Source organism: Lutjanus erythropterus, chromosome 15 (assembly GCF_056507025.1).
Source record: "Lutjanus erythropterus isolate fLutEry1 chromosome 15, fLutEry1.hap2, whole genome shotgun sequence".
In the NCBI taxonomy this organism is placed as follows: domain Eukaryota; kingdom Metazoa; phylum Chordata; class Actinopteri; order Lutjaniformes; family Lutjanidae; genus Lutjanus; species Lutjanus erythropterus.
The window spans coordinates 2,170,140-2,184,209 of NC_139331.1; the positions used below are offsets into that span (position 1 = coordinate 2,170,140).

A 14,070-nucleotide genomic window follows, 5' to 3' on the forward strand; every position below is an offset into this window, starting at 1 on the left:
GAGGCCCACAGACTAAGAATAAACAAGTGGGCAGGACTTGAAGGTCTTGGAGCAGCAGCAGTTATGAAGACAAATATTTCCCCTCTGGATCAGTAAGGCGGGGATAGGTGTGTTTGGAGAGGAGACAGAGGGGCGCTTTGTCCCCTTCTCCGACAGGTCAGCTCCCCCCAATCTCTTGCCCCCCCCCTCCCCATTCCTCTCTCCCTCTGCCTCTGCCAGTCTCCCTCCCTAAATCCCACCTTCCTGCTCCCTCGTCCCCCTGCGCCCTCCTGGAGCTCACACAAACCTTCTCACTTAAGAGATGCTGTCACTTCTCTGCCATTCCCTCCTGCTCATCCTTGCTCAGCAGGTAAGAAGAGAGTTATCTCTTTCTATTCTAACACTACAGACAGACTGGGGTCTGGTAGGACAGTCACACCTGAGAAATACAGCTGAGATGTTTGGGTGATCTCAGCAGCAGAGCACCTACTATTTAAAAAGGACTTGAAATTGATTAAAACAGGGCTTGTTTAGGAGTATTTCTGGAGACACTGGTGCAGGTCTCAGGATTTGAGACTCTTGGAATGTTGGAATATTGACTGTGGGTTATTTATTGAGCTCAAGGTTAGTCTCTCTTTCTGTAGTACAAACTGGTAAAAGGGGAGCAAAGTCTGAGGACTTTGTATTTAAAGCTGCTGTGGATCCATTTTCACACCATGAAATGAGCTCATTCAGTAAACCTGGCAGACAGGCTTCAGATTTTTGGCATAACCTTCAGTGACCCTTGGAAGCACTGAGCAGCCAGGGGAACTGGAGCACAAGAGCCAGTACGTTACAGACTGCATCGTAGCAAATACCAAGCAAAGCAAACTGAAAATATGAGCTTTACAGGATTTAAACACCATTATTTTTTATAAGCTGTTGAGCTGTCACCACTCTGAGCTTTGCAGTTTTCACCTCAACACAGATTTGAATTTTAAATGCCTTCTCACTGTATGTGAGGGCTGTCATTTAAACATGACTATCTAAACACATTTCATAAAATCCTTCAATTACAAACCACTGAAGAACATTACACATACATATCACTTGAGGTAAAAAGAAAGAAAGAAAAGAAAGAAGTTAAGAATATAGTAGATGACTGGGATCAGTGTTGCTCTGCATTTTAAAGGTATTATGTCATTATTTTGCTTTTAACATTCTTGTAACTGACAGGAGCTAAAAGAAATGTGAGGTGAGAAGAGGATGAAGGGCTGCAACTAATGATCATTTTCATCATTGATAAAATAATTAATTGATTAGTGGTTTGGTCCGTAAAAAGTCAAAAAAAAAAAAAAAAAATGTGAGAAATGTTGATCACTGCTGTTCAAAGCTCAAGCTGGCGTCCTCAAATGTTTTGTTTTGTCCAAAACACAAAGATTTTCAGTTTACTGTCAGAGAGGAGTAAAGAAAAATATTCACATTTGAGAAGCTGTTCTAAAGAGATGACATGAAATAGACAGCCCTAGATTTAGTTCAATTAAAATTCAATTACAGCTGTGATGTTCAACATATTTGATCTACAAGGACAGCCATCGCCTTCTTTTTTAAAAAGCCCTGCTCTGGAAAATTCTGGTGAAAATTCTTTTCTTGCTCCCACAAGAAACTCAGCCTCTGACAGTCTTAGGCTCCATATTCACTTATACCAAAATGTCACCACTGCTGCATCTGAAGTCACACCTCATTTACTATATGTACTACTGTACATTTAAAAATGTTAAATTGTACTACTGTACAATTTAACATTTTTAAATAACACTAATATGGCATGTAAATGTACATGGTATGATAACAGTCAATGTTCATTCATACCATGTTATACTGTGAATGCAGTGTTCTGCTGCAACCCTACTGTACACTGTATTGTGCCCTAGACTTACCATGTTATCCCACGATATGTTGCATTTTTATAGATGTAAGTATTTGTGCAACTTTGCACCTAAAAGGATGATGGGTAGATTGTGTCAAATTCAATTTACGGCTCAATACAGGGTAGTGCAGTCATTCCCAAACAAAGAACGCCACAGCCCAGTCTGAAATCTGAAAATCTTCTGCAGCTGCACAAACCTTTAATCACAACATATTGATCGTACTGGTGAGGAAATATAAGATGCATTCTGAAGTTAATTTGACAGGTCACCAAATAAATTGTAACACCTGTCAAACTCACTCAGATAAATGAAGAATGACATGTAATTTAAATCCCATGGCTTCTTTATTTGTTCTGATAACTTTTTTCTTTAAAAAGAATCATAAATATTTTGTGGTAATTTCAAACTTAAAAAATTGTAGGGCTGCGATTATTTTTACAGCCAATTAATCGGTTGATTATTTTCTTGATTAATAGTTATTTACCACTGTGTTGTTGCTTTATTTTTATGTTTGAACTCCATACCACATTGTGTGGTCTAGAGAAACTAAATAAACTTGAACTTGAATTTAATGTCAGAAAATGGTGAAAAATGGTGATGTGTGTTCACATTTAAGAAGCTGAAAACAGAGAATTTTGACTTTCTTCAGAAATTACTCAAACCGATGAATCAACTATCTGATTAATTTAATAATTGATAAATCGTTGCAGCTCTATAAAAACTGAAACTTAAAAACGTTTTACTTCTTTATTTTTCATGACCTCTTAAGGACCACCTGCAGAGCCATCACTGTGGGAATCACTGACATAGTGAACAGTGAATGAATGAACTAGAGAGATTTTGGACACAGCTCATGACTAAATCTCACTCACCATTCCTCACAGCTCTGTGTGAGTATGCACACTGCATTTCAATTACAGTATCTCAACCAGGTCTGAAACCTGCAGTGAGAACTGAATTCAGTTGTAGGAAGATGATTTCTTTGAAAGTCATGCTGCTGACTGCTTGATCCTGCACACAATGGACAAAACAAAGCTAAAACAAGAGAGAATATTAAAATAAATGAATAGTGGTAATCTTGCTCTATATCTTGATGGATATGTAAATACACCTTTGCCTGCTAACAAGTTAGGTGTATCAAATTTATAAGCTGATAAAATGTCATGTAAAGCCACTGGTTTGTGGACTATCGTTTCAGAGCCCAGAGTTTGGCATTATGGGAGTCATCATCTTTGCAACCAGAGCATGCTCAGTACTGACTACAGTGTGGAGCTGGTGTGTGTGACTTATTACAGCCTCACAGTAAACTACATTTTAGGCAAGAAATTATGCGACGATGTAACAGAATATTGGTGGACATTTGACCAACACTGCCTAGTTTAACAGTTTGATTTGATTTTCAGGGGTCTCTGTTGGACACTGGACACAAAATGATGGCCGCCTGGTCTCAATCTTTCTCCTCGTACAGCTAAACAGTATTCTAATATCTGTTCTGATATCATTTTGAATGAGAAATATGATGCAGAAATATGATCTTCATCTATATTTGATAAGCCCTGCAGAGTTTGACAGTTTGATCTGAGTTTTGTGAGGCCTGAGTTTGACAGACTCAGAATGATTTTCTCACCCGGTAGCCCTGCTTTATCATCTATTTTGCTCTTAAATGGGGTCATCATTTACTAAACAAACATCATGCTGTATTGAGGAAGACTGAAAACTAGCAATTGAGACCATAAACTCATTAGGAAACTGTGGCCATAAATCAAGTGAGAAGCAGGGTCATTCTCTCCTACATTTATATACAAACTTCTTTTTATAGCCAGTGGAGTCTCCTCTAGTTCTGCCTCCCCAAGTGCCCAAAAATTAATTCATGCTGGTTTAAAGAATAAGAGCATAGTCTACATTTTTGTTGACAAATAACATGAAAAGACCAAAACCAACAATGTATTACAAGGCATTATTCTGACTCTCAATCCTTTCCACTTCCACTGACACAAATCTTCTAAAAACACAAATGTACACTTTTACTTTAAAGACTTAATAATTAACTTAAAAAAGAACCCAGTACATTTGTTGGGGACTATTTTCAGTGGTGGATTAATCCACATTTATTGCGTGTGTGAGTATTAGGGGCAGCAGGATGTGTATGTGGGATTGAGTTAAAAAAAATAATAATAATAATACAGTGAGTGTGTCCATGGCCATGAAGGAACATGTGCTGATGTGTTTTCAATAGTTTGTTCTATGGCACAGAAGAATAAGATAACAGGCTTTGACACACAATAATACTGGATAGTAGGATATGTTCATTGTTGGTTTGTGTCTTCTTATGTGATTTGTTGCAAACTGGAGAAAGAGTTAAGAGAAAGGAAGCATGAAGCAGAGAAGGATGATCATTTTGTTGGTGTTTACATTTGACAACTGGGATGTTTTCAGGACTGCTACCAGCAGTCTGGTTGAATACACCATCCTCTATCAGCTCCTGTGAGGACTGCTGTACACCACCACACACCAGGATGTTCAAAGCGGGAATGTTGCACCATTATTCTGCATCGCCGTTCTGTATTAAATGTACAAACACAGAATGGGGTGACTTTGGACCTCATGCATTAATGTTTTCTTATTTTTGTCTTATATTTATTCTTCTACCAAACAGTGACAGGAAAACAAGAAAATCATAAGTTGAATTCATGCAACGTGTCTGTTCTTACCCACCTTGATCTTAAATTGGATGTGTGCCAGGAAATTTGCAACTAGCATAAAAAAATGCTAATTATGTCTGACAAGTAATGTTAAAATCAGACATAAGAGGAGAAAAGGGAAGAAAATGCCACCAAAAGGCAGCAGGAAGAAAAAGAAAATGAATAGATATGGATGAGCAGATTGGAGCATCATTAGACAGGTTCCTCTGTCAGAAGGCAGCAGGAGCAGCCAGAGCCAGGACACATGTATGTTGACTTACATGTTCTGACCAAGGAATAAACTATTGATGAACAGAGAGTGGAAGTAACAAAGTACAAATAGATTTTTAGTTATCTTTACTTTAATGTACTGTACTTTTACACCCTTACATTTTCAAAACAGGTTTGTTACTTTAGTTTTATTCATTTGAGCGGAACTGTTAATTTTTTTTATTTTACATCTTTGCACACCAAACTCACAACATCAAGACTGCTAAATGAATGTAAGAGTAACACAGAGAAAAGACGACTGCTTGATGCATCCATCAGTACATATCACACACAAGAGTACTGAGACAAAAAAAGACGTAAAAGATGCAACAAGACAAACTTGAAACAAGAATTGCCAGAAAAACAACATAAGATGAAAACAACTTTAAAGACATGAGACGAAAATGACGTAACAAGACAAAAATGATTTAAAAGACATAAGACAAAAACAACACAACAAGATGTAAAAAGATGTAATTTTTTGACAGTTTTGCACAGACATATCCTTAAGAGGGCAACTTTTTACTTTTTTACTCTGAGTTCATTTCAGAGCCTAGACTTTTTCCACTCTTTACTTGAGAAAAGAAGTTGAATCAGTATTATTACATGGTTTATTTTTCAGAAGTACCTGTACTCCTACTTGAGTAAAGAATGTGTGTACTTTGTTGATGAATGCCACACAAGTTCTGAAAATGTTAATGTGCACAATTTAAGATGAAATCGGTGAGTATGAATGATTTATGTATGATTTAGTCCAGTTGTTGTTCCTCCATTAAGCCAGCAGTGGAGGTTGTCTCAGAGACGTGGGGATCTGGGTGGGATGCTGATGTTGTAGTGTTACACACCTCTTTTGCTTCGGGAATGCTGACATGCTGTCTAAAATCACACATTGGGCTGTGTTGTTCAGTTCAGAGTAAAAACAGAAAAGTCTGCTGAATGACAGGTCTCCTTTTCAGCAGTATTGCTGGATCTCTGTAAAAAAAAAGGGCTACTGACAAACCCTAGTTCACAGCCAAACTCAGTCAGCTAAGTAGCAAAAGGAAGAAGCACTCTGGAGCAGCGAGGGAGACAAGTTTAAAGAGGCAAAATACAGGTTCAGGCAGTGAAGTGAGAGAGGCTGCAGACTTTACTGAGAAACTTCCACATTAGTTCTCAGCAGATGGCACTGGTTCCGTCTGGAAGAACAATGGGACAGTCCAGACGCCGCCCCCGATGAATTCATTCACCAGTTCCAGCCCACCAGCTCCACCATCCCCACCACTGCCCAGGGGCTTCTCTCCACAACTGCCTAACCCAGGGGCCACCCCACCCCCCACCACAACAACAACCTCCATCCTGCAGAGAGACGTCACCAGGCCGTTCATAAGGCAGGACCCTGCCTGCAATGCAGCTGGGACAGACTGTCTCCCTGATGCACTGTGCTCATCAGGTGTCTCCAGTATTCACAGACATCTTTAACACGTCTCTGGAGACATGTCAGGCAGACGAGCCTGTTTCAATACCGCCATCATCACCCTGTCCCTAAAAAACCAAGGACCAAAGGACTTAATGAGGTCAGACCCACTGCCCTGACCTCTTTTGTAATTAAGTCTTTTAATCACCTTGTGCTGTCCCACCTCAAAACTGTCACTGACTCACTCCTGGACCCCCTGCAGTTTGCCTACAGAGCCAACAGGTCTATAAACAAGGCCCACCACTTCATTGTCCAATATATGAACAACCTCTGCTTGAATTCTGTCTGTGGACAATCTGTCTCAGCTGAATGTGCCTGACTCCGCCGTGGAGTCCTTCCACTTCCTGGGCACCATCATCACCCGGGGACAGACTTACACACAGTTATCTTCAGCCAGGAGGGGAGGTCACATTAGGACTTTCAAATGCACGCACCTCTAATCCCTGCTTCAACATTATATTACAGAAGGAGTTTGTACATCTCAAGACAAGGGAGATAAGCTACGTACTACCTCACCTGCCTGTGTGAATATTAGCTGTACTAGAAGACATTTGAAAGTATCAGAACACACACAATAGGGTTATAAGCGTATTTTGAGTGGTTTTTGTTTTTCACTCTTCAATTATGCTGGAAAATATATTTTAAAAGATCAAACTCTTGGCTTACAGGGTTGACAAAATGTTACATTTTTTCATTTCACAGCAGAGTCATAGTGAGCAGCCATTTTACTTTTTAAAGTGTCTCAGAGTTCTCTTAATGTTAATCAAAATACACATTTTTAAACTATAATTCTTATTTAGCTTTGATTTAGAAGGACTACAGAGTCAACATGTTATGGTTGAGACACATCTGATAGAAATATTATTGAATTAATTTGTCAAAAAATAAAAAGCTTACCAGTGCTTTTTTTTTTCATAAAAAATCAGTTTTAAAACAAAGATAATTATAACAGCACTTTTTCATGCCAATGTCGTTAGTTTTACATTTTGACAGCTTTTTAAATATTTTTAAATTGAAGTTGTGATTTTTTGTCAAGCAAAAGTTAGAAGTTTACAGATTAAAAAAAAAATAAAGCACATCAAAACATTTCATAAATTACATAAATCCTTAAAAAAATCCCTGAAAATAACATTCCCAGAAAACACTGAAATGAGAGTGTTCATAAAAATCATTTGTAGTTTGGTTCGGACTTGATCTGTGACAGTTCTTAAGAATGTGTGCTGGTGTAACTTAGCCTCCTGACCATAACTGTCTATATAACAAATGACAACATTCCAGTCTGGTTGACTCCTCTTTCCAGCCACACCCCGAGGAAGACCAGTGTGGGTTAAAACTGGTCGGTGTTCTCCATTTGAGATGTTTTACTCTGATATGCACTCACTAATAAAGGCATCTGAACTACATCCTCAGCTTGGTGTGAGTGTGCCTGAAGTCAGGCCCGGGGCTTCTCTCTTCTCTAGCTGCCCACTTTCAACTCAACAGCACCTTGCATTCACCTGGAATGAACTACGTTAATACTGTGAGCACAGGGTTTTTATGTCTTGCTACACTCTTATATATATAAGTGTTCCAGAGAGTTTCTTCCTGAAGTGCTGAGGTTCTACTCAGAACTATTTGCTTGTGAAGAACCCTTTTGTGAAGAAAGGTTTTGTCAAGGGTTATCTGTAGGACTGAGGGTTCCATTAAGAACCCTTTTCATCCAAAGAACCCTTTTTGTTACTTTTTACTCACAGCAAATACATAGACATGAAAAATGATAAAAATTTAATTCTTCTCCTTAAAGCTATTCAGTGTACAGTGAACTGTACAGCTTTCCAAAAGAACTCCCATTCCAATCCACCAGATGTTGGTGAGGACACTCACAGCAGATCTCTGTCCTCCTTCTCATCCAGGGCTTCAGCAGGGCTCAGAACAATGGGCAGCTGGCTCCCAGAGATGGTCGGGCTGCGTCTGAGAGGCGGCAGTTCTGCCAGTGGCCCTGCAAGTGTCCAGCAAGACCTCACTGTGCCCCGGGGGTGAGCTCCGTCCTGGACGGGTGTGGCTGCTGTAAGAGCTGTGCCAGGCAGATCGGAGAGCCGTGCAACGAGAGGGACGTCTGCGACCCACACAAGGGCATGTACTGCGACTTCTCAGCTGACCAGCCGAGATACGAGGTCGGAGTGTGTGCATGTGAGTGGCTGTCATCTTTTCTTGAATTACTCATGATAGGGTGGGTGAATTCACTCGTTTTCTGTTTCTAAACTAAATCCCTTACTTCCTTGCAGCTCTGGCAGTGATCAGTGTGATGCATGCTGTCACCAGGTGGTCAGACTGACAGCAGCACTTTGTTATAATAAATAAATCTGAAAAGAAAAATGCAAGGGGCTGTGCTGTTGAGCTTATGTGGCAACAAAAAACAGTGAGTTTGAGTCTAAAAGATCACAAACTATGGTTGCTACAATCCAGTTTTTTTTTGGCCCCAATCCTGATCTGATAAATTTATGCAAATGTTGAAATATGTGGCTCGGTATTAGCTAAAATAAAGCTGATCAATACCGTATCCTTTCTTTACTGATCAGCTCAGACCTAAATTCTTCACATCTCTATCGCAAACATTAGAATGCACCATTTATTTCACAAAGCAATCTATCTGGAACATATTCCTGCATGTATTTGAGAGAACAGTGTGGTGAGCTGCCACATGCAGCAAAAGTCAAATGATGCTGACAGCGCTGTGTAGAGATAAATCTGTAGAGACAAAACATGGCAGTATTGGCTCTGACACTACATTCCCAGGAGCTGAGTTGGGCTGTGAGGCAATATGTGGTGTCCACACTGGGATTATCACATGATGCACACTAGCTCAAAAAGCAGTTTCTTCATACACGTATCTGACCATCATAAACCACCCAAAGTGAGTATTTGTACAATTTCTGAAAAACATGCACATTTGAACAAGTTTAATGCATTAAATAAGCAACTTTGATAGAAATAATTGGAGTGCCAATGGCTCACATTCAGAAAAATTACTGTGACCATCAAATAATCAATGTAGGTGGCCGCCTGTGAGTTTTATCCCCATATTGCAAGCCTTTGCCAGAACAACAGTACAGTTCCACAAACACCCAGATTCATTTGTGCCTTTTAGTTCAACATTCTAAGCAATCAGAGAACAGAACTCATCACCAGGTCGATACAGATATGTCAGGGCTACTGCAGTTTGACTTTACTAGGTCTAAGGCTAACACAGTCCTTACAGAAGAGCCACAAACATAAGAAAAATGAGGAGTGAATGGAAGCCAGATTTAAAGTGGCCAGAACATGACACATCTAAGGAGGAACTGTACTGCAGTGTGTGCTGCCAGTTCACTGGAAACACCAGATCACATTTCATGGGAAAAGTGTGAAACACAGATGTCACAGTTAAGTAAGACAGGCTGTGTGGTGTTAAATCACCTTTTCTGCATTGTTTTTACATTTTGGTGGCCCATGGTGCCTCCTTCCTTGTTAATGCATCCATGGTCTGCACCAGATGTGTTCCAGACACGTTTTTGAGACCACCATTTACATCTCACTGAACAGATTAGGACTGCGTATCCTTTAAAAATTACCAGTACCCTTAAAGTAATAATAATGCCAATAGAGTACCTTGATACTTTTTTTTCCTTTTGGGTACCAAAAGGATTAAATGCAGGTATTGTTTGATTGTTTGAAGTGTTCACATTTCACCTGCATGTTAGAATGTATCAGCAACATGAAGTGGATTTTACAATCTACTGTATTTCCTCTCAGTTTATGTGTGTGATTATGGAGATTGTGTACTTGCCTCCGAAACAACTGTGCTACAAAAATATGTCATATGTTACATAACATTGCTTTGCACTATGGTTGTTCCTGGCAACTAATTTTCCTGTCGCTTAAATGCAAACATTAATTTAGACTAGTTGACTAGTCTAACAGTAAGAAAACACCCAGAAAGCAGTTAAAATTGAGCACAATTTATCAATTGATAATGTTCAACACCGTCCAAAAAAATACTGTGTATTAAGAGAAATTTGAAGCCATTGATCAGAGTCTACAATCACCAAATTGTATTTTAAATGCTGCTGAAGTGTGTGGCAATACAAACACTACATATTAACCTGCAAAAAATGAAAACAACTCAATAAATGCATCACCTTTTCAGACATAAAAGTATCAGTGTCTGTGGGCAAACATTGTTTACCCAGAGCTAATGTTAGCTGCCAGCCTGCAACATGATGTGGCTAACATTAGCAGTGCTAGCAGCAGCAGCAGCTCTGCTTGCAGGTTAATGTCCATGTCTGTGCTGAATATGGTTAGTCACTGATCCAGTCGAGTGGTTATACATCAGTTTATAGTGTCACAGCCTACACTCAATCTTAATTTTACCTTCTAGATTAAAACACTGCCAAACCACGCTGGTTTTACAAGCTATCATCTGTCCAACTTTGCTGATAAAAACATCTGGTTGGCCATCAGGGCATATGTGCTGGATGAGAGGGGCTGCAGTCTGACAAAGACACAACCTTGACTAGTGGCAGATGGCTGCATAACACCTTAGAGGCAACAGTTAACTGGCATTGTGCAAGAATAAAATATTGATGAATAGTTTAACTGAGTATTTCTGGTGCCAACCAGTGAGGACGGCGACACTTAATCCCTAATTTGTACATTTCCAAACTTTGACTTACTTTTATTGTACTGTTTAATACATTTTTGTAAAGGGGGCTGATTTTATTTGAATCTCATGCTCTCAAGCCTGAATAGTCATGCTTATAATGTACTGAATCAAATTGAATACAAATCACAATGACATGATAACTTCTTAGTACTTTCGTGCTCCTTTTTGCTTCCTTTTGTATGTCTGTGAAAATAATTCTGTGATAGTTCTTTTCTGCACAGAAGGACAAAAGTTATTTTTGTTTAAATCTCTGAAGATTGGCAGTAACATCATCTGCATCAGTGATTGTTACCTGTCCTTTTTCCCTTGTTCTTTCAGACCTGATGGCAGTGGGCTGTGACCTGAATGGGGTTCACTATGAGAACGGAGAGGCTTTCCAGCCCAGTCCCCTCTATAAGTGCACATGTATTGCAGGAGCCATCGGCTGTACCCCGGCCTTCATCCAGAAACCTGCCGGACTCTTAGGCCCCGCCCCACTGATGGGCAGCATGCCCGCCGGCCTCCGCAGCAGCCAGAACCCAAAGAAGCACCAGCAGGACACTACCTACATGTCAGGTGTGTGTTTGTAGAGTAAACCTGGTGGAGAAGGGCCAGCCTGTCTGGCCTGGAATGCTAATTGCTGTCCAAGTTAGCTGGATGGGAAGGGGAGGGAGTCTTTCATTACTCTGGCAGTGAGAGCAGAGGGAGGAGGGAGCTGTGGTTGGCTGTGGTTAAACCGCCTCACAGAGGAAAACAGAGAGATGGATGGTTCCACTTATAAACAGGAGGGACAACTCACTTTTTATGAAGCACACCAAAGAGACCACTTTGATGTCCCAGTGTGCAGAAACACAGAAACATATCTATATCATGCCGTGTTGGAGTCAGAGAAACAATAATTTACTTTGTCACTGTAGAAAAACAGAGCACATAGTTTTAATTTAAAATTCATGAGCTTACAGCCACAAAGGAAACTGAAATATTTTTGGGATGTCTGAAATGTCAACAAGAGATCTGGTGGTGCCATGTATACTTTCACTGAGACATGATTGGTTCTTGTATATCTACAGTACTAACTTGTGTAAGTGCAGCTCAAAGGAAACATTGAGAAATTTCTAAGCTTGTACAGCTGGTAGCAGAAAATGGATTCCCTTGTGGAGACGTAACACCAGGGGCCGTATTCACAAACGTTCTGAGAAAACTGTCAGCCTAAAAATATATAGCAAGGAGCCCTTGATTAAGAGTGTTTTAGGAAACGTCTTAGAGCAACTCTGAGCAAGGAAGGAAAATAAGTTTTTCTTTTTACCTTAGTGAGGTGTAGTTGTCCTGTCTTTTAAAACATGTGATTAGGTGGTTTAACAAAAAAAAGAAAAAGAAAAAGAAAAACCAAAGAAAGTCCTCACAGTGAAAATGGGCATGGAATGAACAGAGAAATCACCAGGTATAATTGCAGAATTTAGTCTCTACTGATTATGAATACTATTTTATTAAAGCCAGAACAGGATCTTTGATGTTGATGCTGATAAAAATTCTGATACTGATATATCAGCCAAGGGCAATGATATGGTAAATGTTCCCTGGTATTTTTTAATAATTCTAAATAACACAAATATGACAACCTGAATTGAGAAAAACAATCAAATATACATAAAATGTTGCCTATACAACTAAAACTATAAAAACAATCTGCATTATAGTAAAAAAATACAAACAAATATGCTGTTATGTCCATTAATGTCCTTTAATGAGCCTCCTGTATGTGGTCATCCAGTGAAAATGAAATGAGGTGCATCTCAATATGAGACTGTGACAGCCACAGACATTCATATCTATCTATGATCATTTTGCTGATGGAAGGCTGTGACAGACCCAAGTCCCTGTAATTTCTGGAATTATAGCGTTATTGCGTTGGGTTGGAGATGTGAGCGGATCTATAAGGAGATTGAACACAAACCTAAACCACACATGATCTAATCTAACCTGTAGCATTTCATTAACTCACTGTCATTCAGTGTTTCTCCAGTATCTTTGTCCTTCTGCCATTTTGTCCTCTGCTAAAAAGGATCTACTTGTAACTGTAAGGGAAAATTCTTAGAAAAGATAACAGTTCTAAGAATTTGGGAGCAACTCTTTGTATTAGGAAGCTTTGTGAATACGGCCACAGATATTTGGAGTTTTGGCAGCTCCTGATCTGTGCTCTGCTTGGCTGAACAGTGGGACGCAGACTAGGTCTTTGTGTAGGGTGTTGTTGACACAGTGCCCTTTACCTGTAATACTGAAAGCTTACAGGGATCCTCCTTTAGCCTGGAAGAAGAACTGCCTGATCCAGACCACCCCCTGGAGCCCCTGCTCTAAAACCTGTGGCCTGGGCATCTCTGTGCGTGTCAACAACGACAACAGCAAGTGTGAGATGAGGAAGGACCGACGCCTGTGTCTGCTGAGACCGTGTGAGAAGAGCGTGATGAAGAGTGTGAAGGTGACCAATTCTTCAAATTCTATTCAAGTATTGACAGTTTTATATCACATCAACAAATAAAATCACTGTTTGCCCCCTACAGGTGCCAAAGGGAAAGACTTGCCGGCCGAAATTCCAGGCAAAGAAAGCAGAGAAGCTGACGCTCTCGGGCTGTATCAGTACCAAGAAGTTTAAGCCCATGTACTGCGGTGTGTGCACAGACAAGCGCTGCTGTGTCCCCAACAAGTCACGCATGATCAAGGTCAACTTCAAGTGCAAAGGAGGCTCCAACACACAGTGGAAGATGCAGTGGATAACGTCCTGCGTGTGCCAGAGGAAGTGCAATGATCCAGGTGACATGTTTTCTGACCTGCGGTTACTCTAATGGATTCATCCGAGAAGTCCAGAGACACAGACACAGGAGACGAGCCCTGCTGCAGCAGACTGACCACTGACACATACTTTGGTTTTTAAGTTCTCCTCAGCAGAGGCGATTTGCCTCAAGAAATATAAAAGAAAAAGACAAAAACTCAAAAGCTGAAACTACAAAACCTCATTTCATAAGGAAGAATGGCTGGGATCATTGAATAAATGAAGAATTATGCTGTTAGTTATGATAAAAGCTTGTATGAACCCTGTCTTCAGGACATGTATGTGCAATA

The 14,070-nt window shown here is 40.0% G+C and overlaps 1 protein-coding gene across 2 annotated transcripts; it reads left to right on the top strand.

Annotated features, from left to right (window-relative positions):
- The first annotated feature begins 245 nt into the window (after window positions 1-245).
- ccn6 (cellular communication network factor 6) lies at window positions 246-13,794 on the top strand. 2 transcript variants are annotated; one of them, XM_084737312.1, is made up of 5 exons: window positions 246-349; window positions 8,186-8,462; window positions 11,293-11,529; window positions 13,236-13,429; window positions 13,512-13,794. In XM_084737312.1, the coding sequence occupies exons 1-5, from the start codon at window positions 302-304 to the stop codon at window positions 13,791-13,793; spliced, it is 1,038 nt and encodes a 345-aa protein (XP_084593438.1). In that variant the 5' UTR covers window positions 246-301; the 3' UTR covers window position 13,794. The 2 variants fall into 2 exon arrangements, with proteins under 2 accessions (XP_084593438.1, XP_084593439.1); XM_084737313.1 differs by having other exon boundaries at window positions 13,257-13,429.
- The last annotated feature ends 276 nt before the right edge of the window (window positions 13,795-14,070 follow it).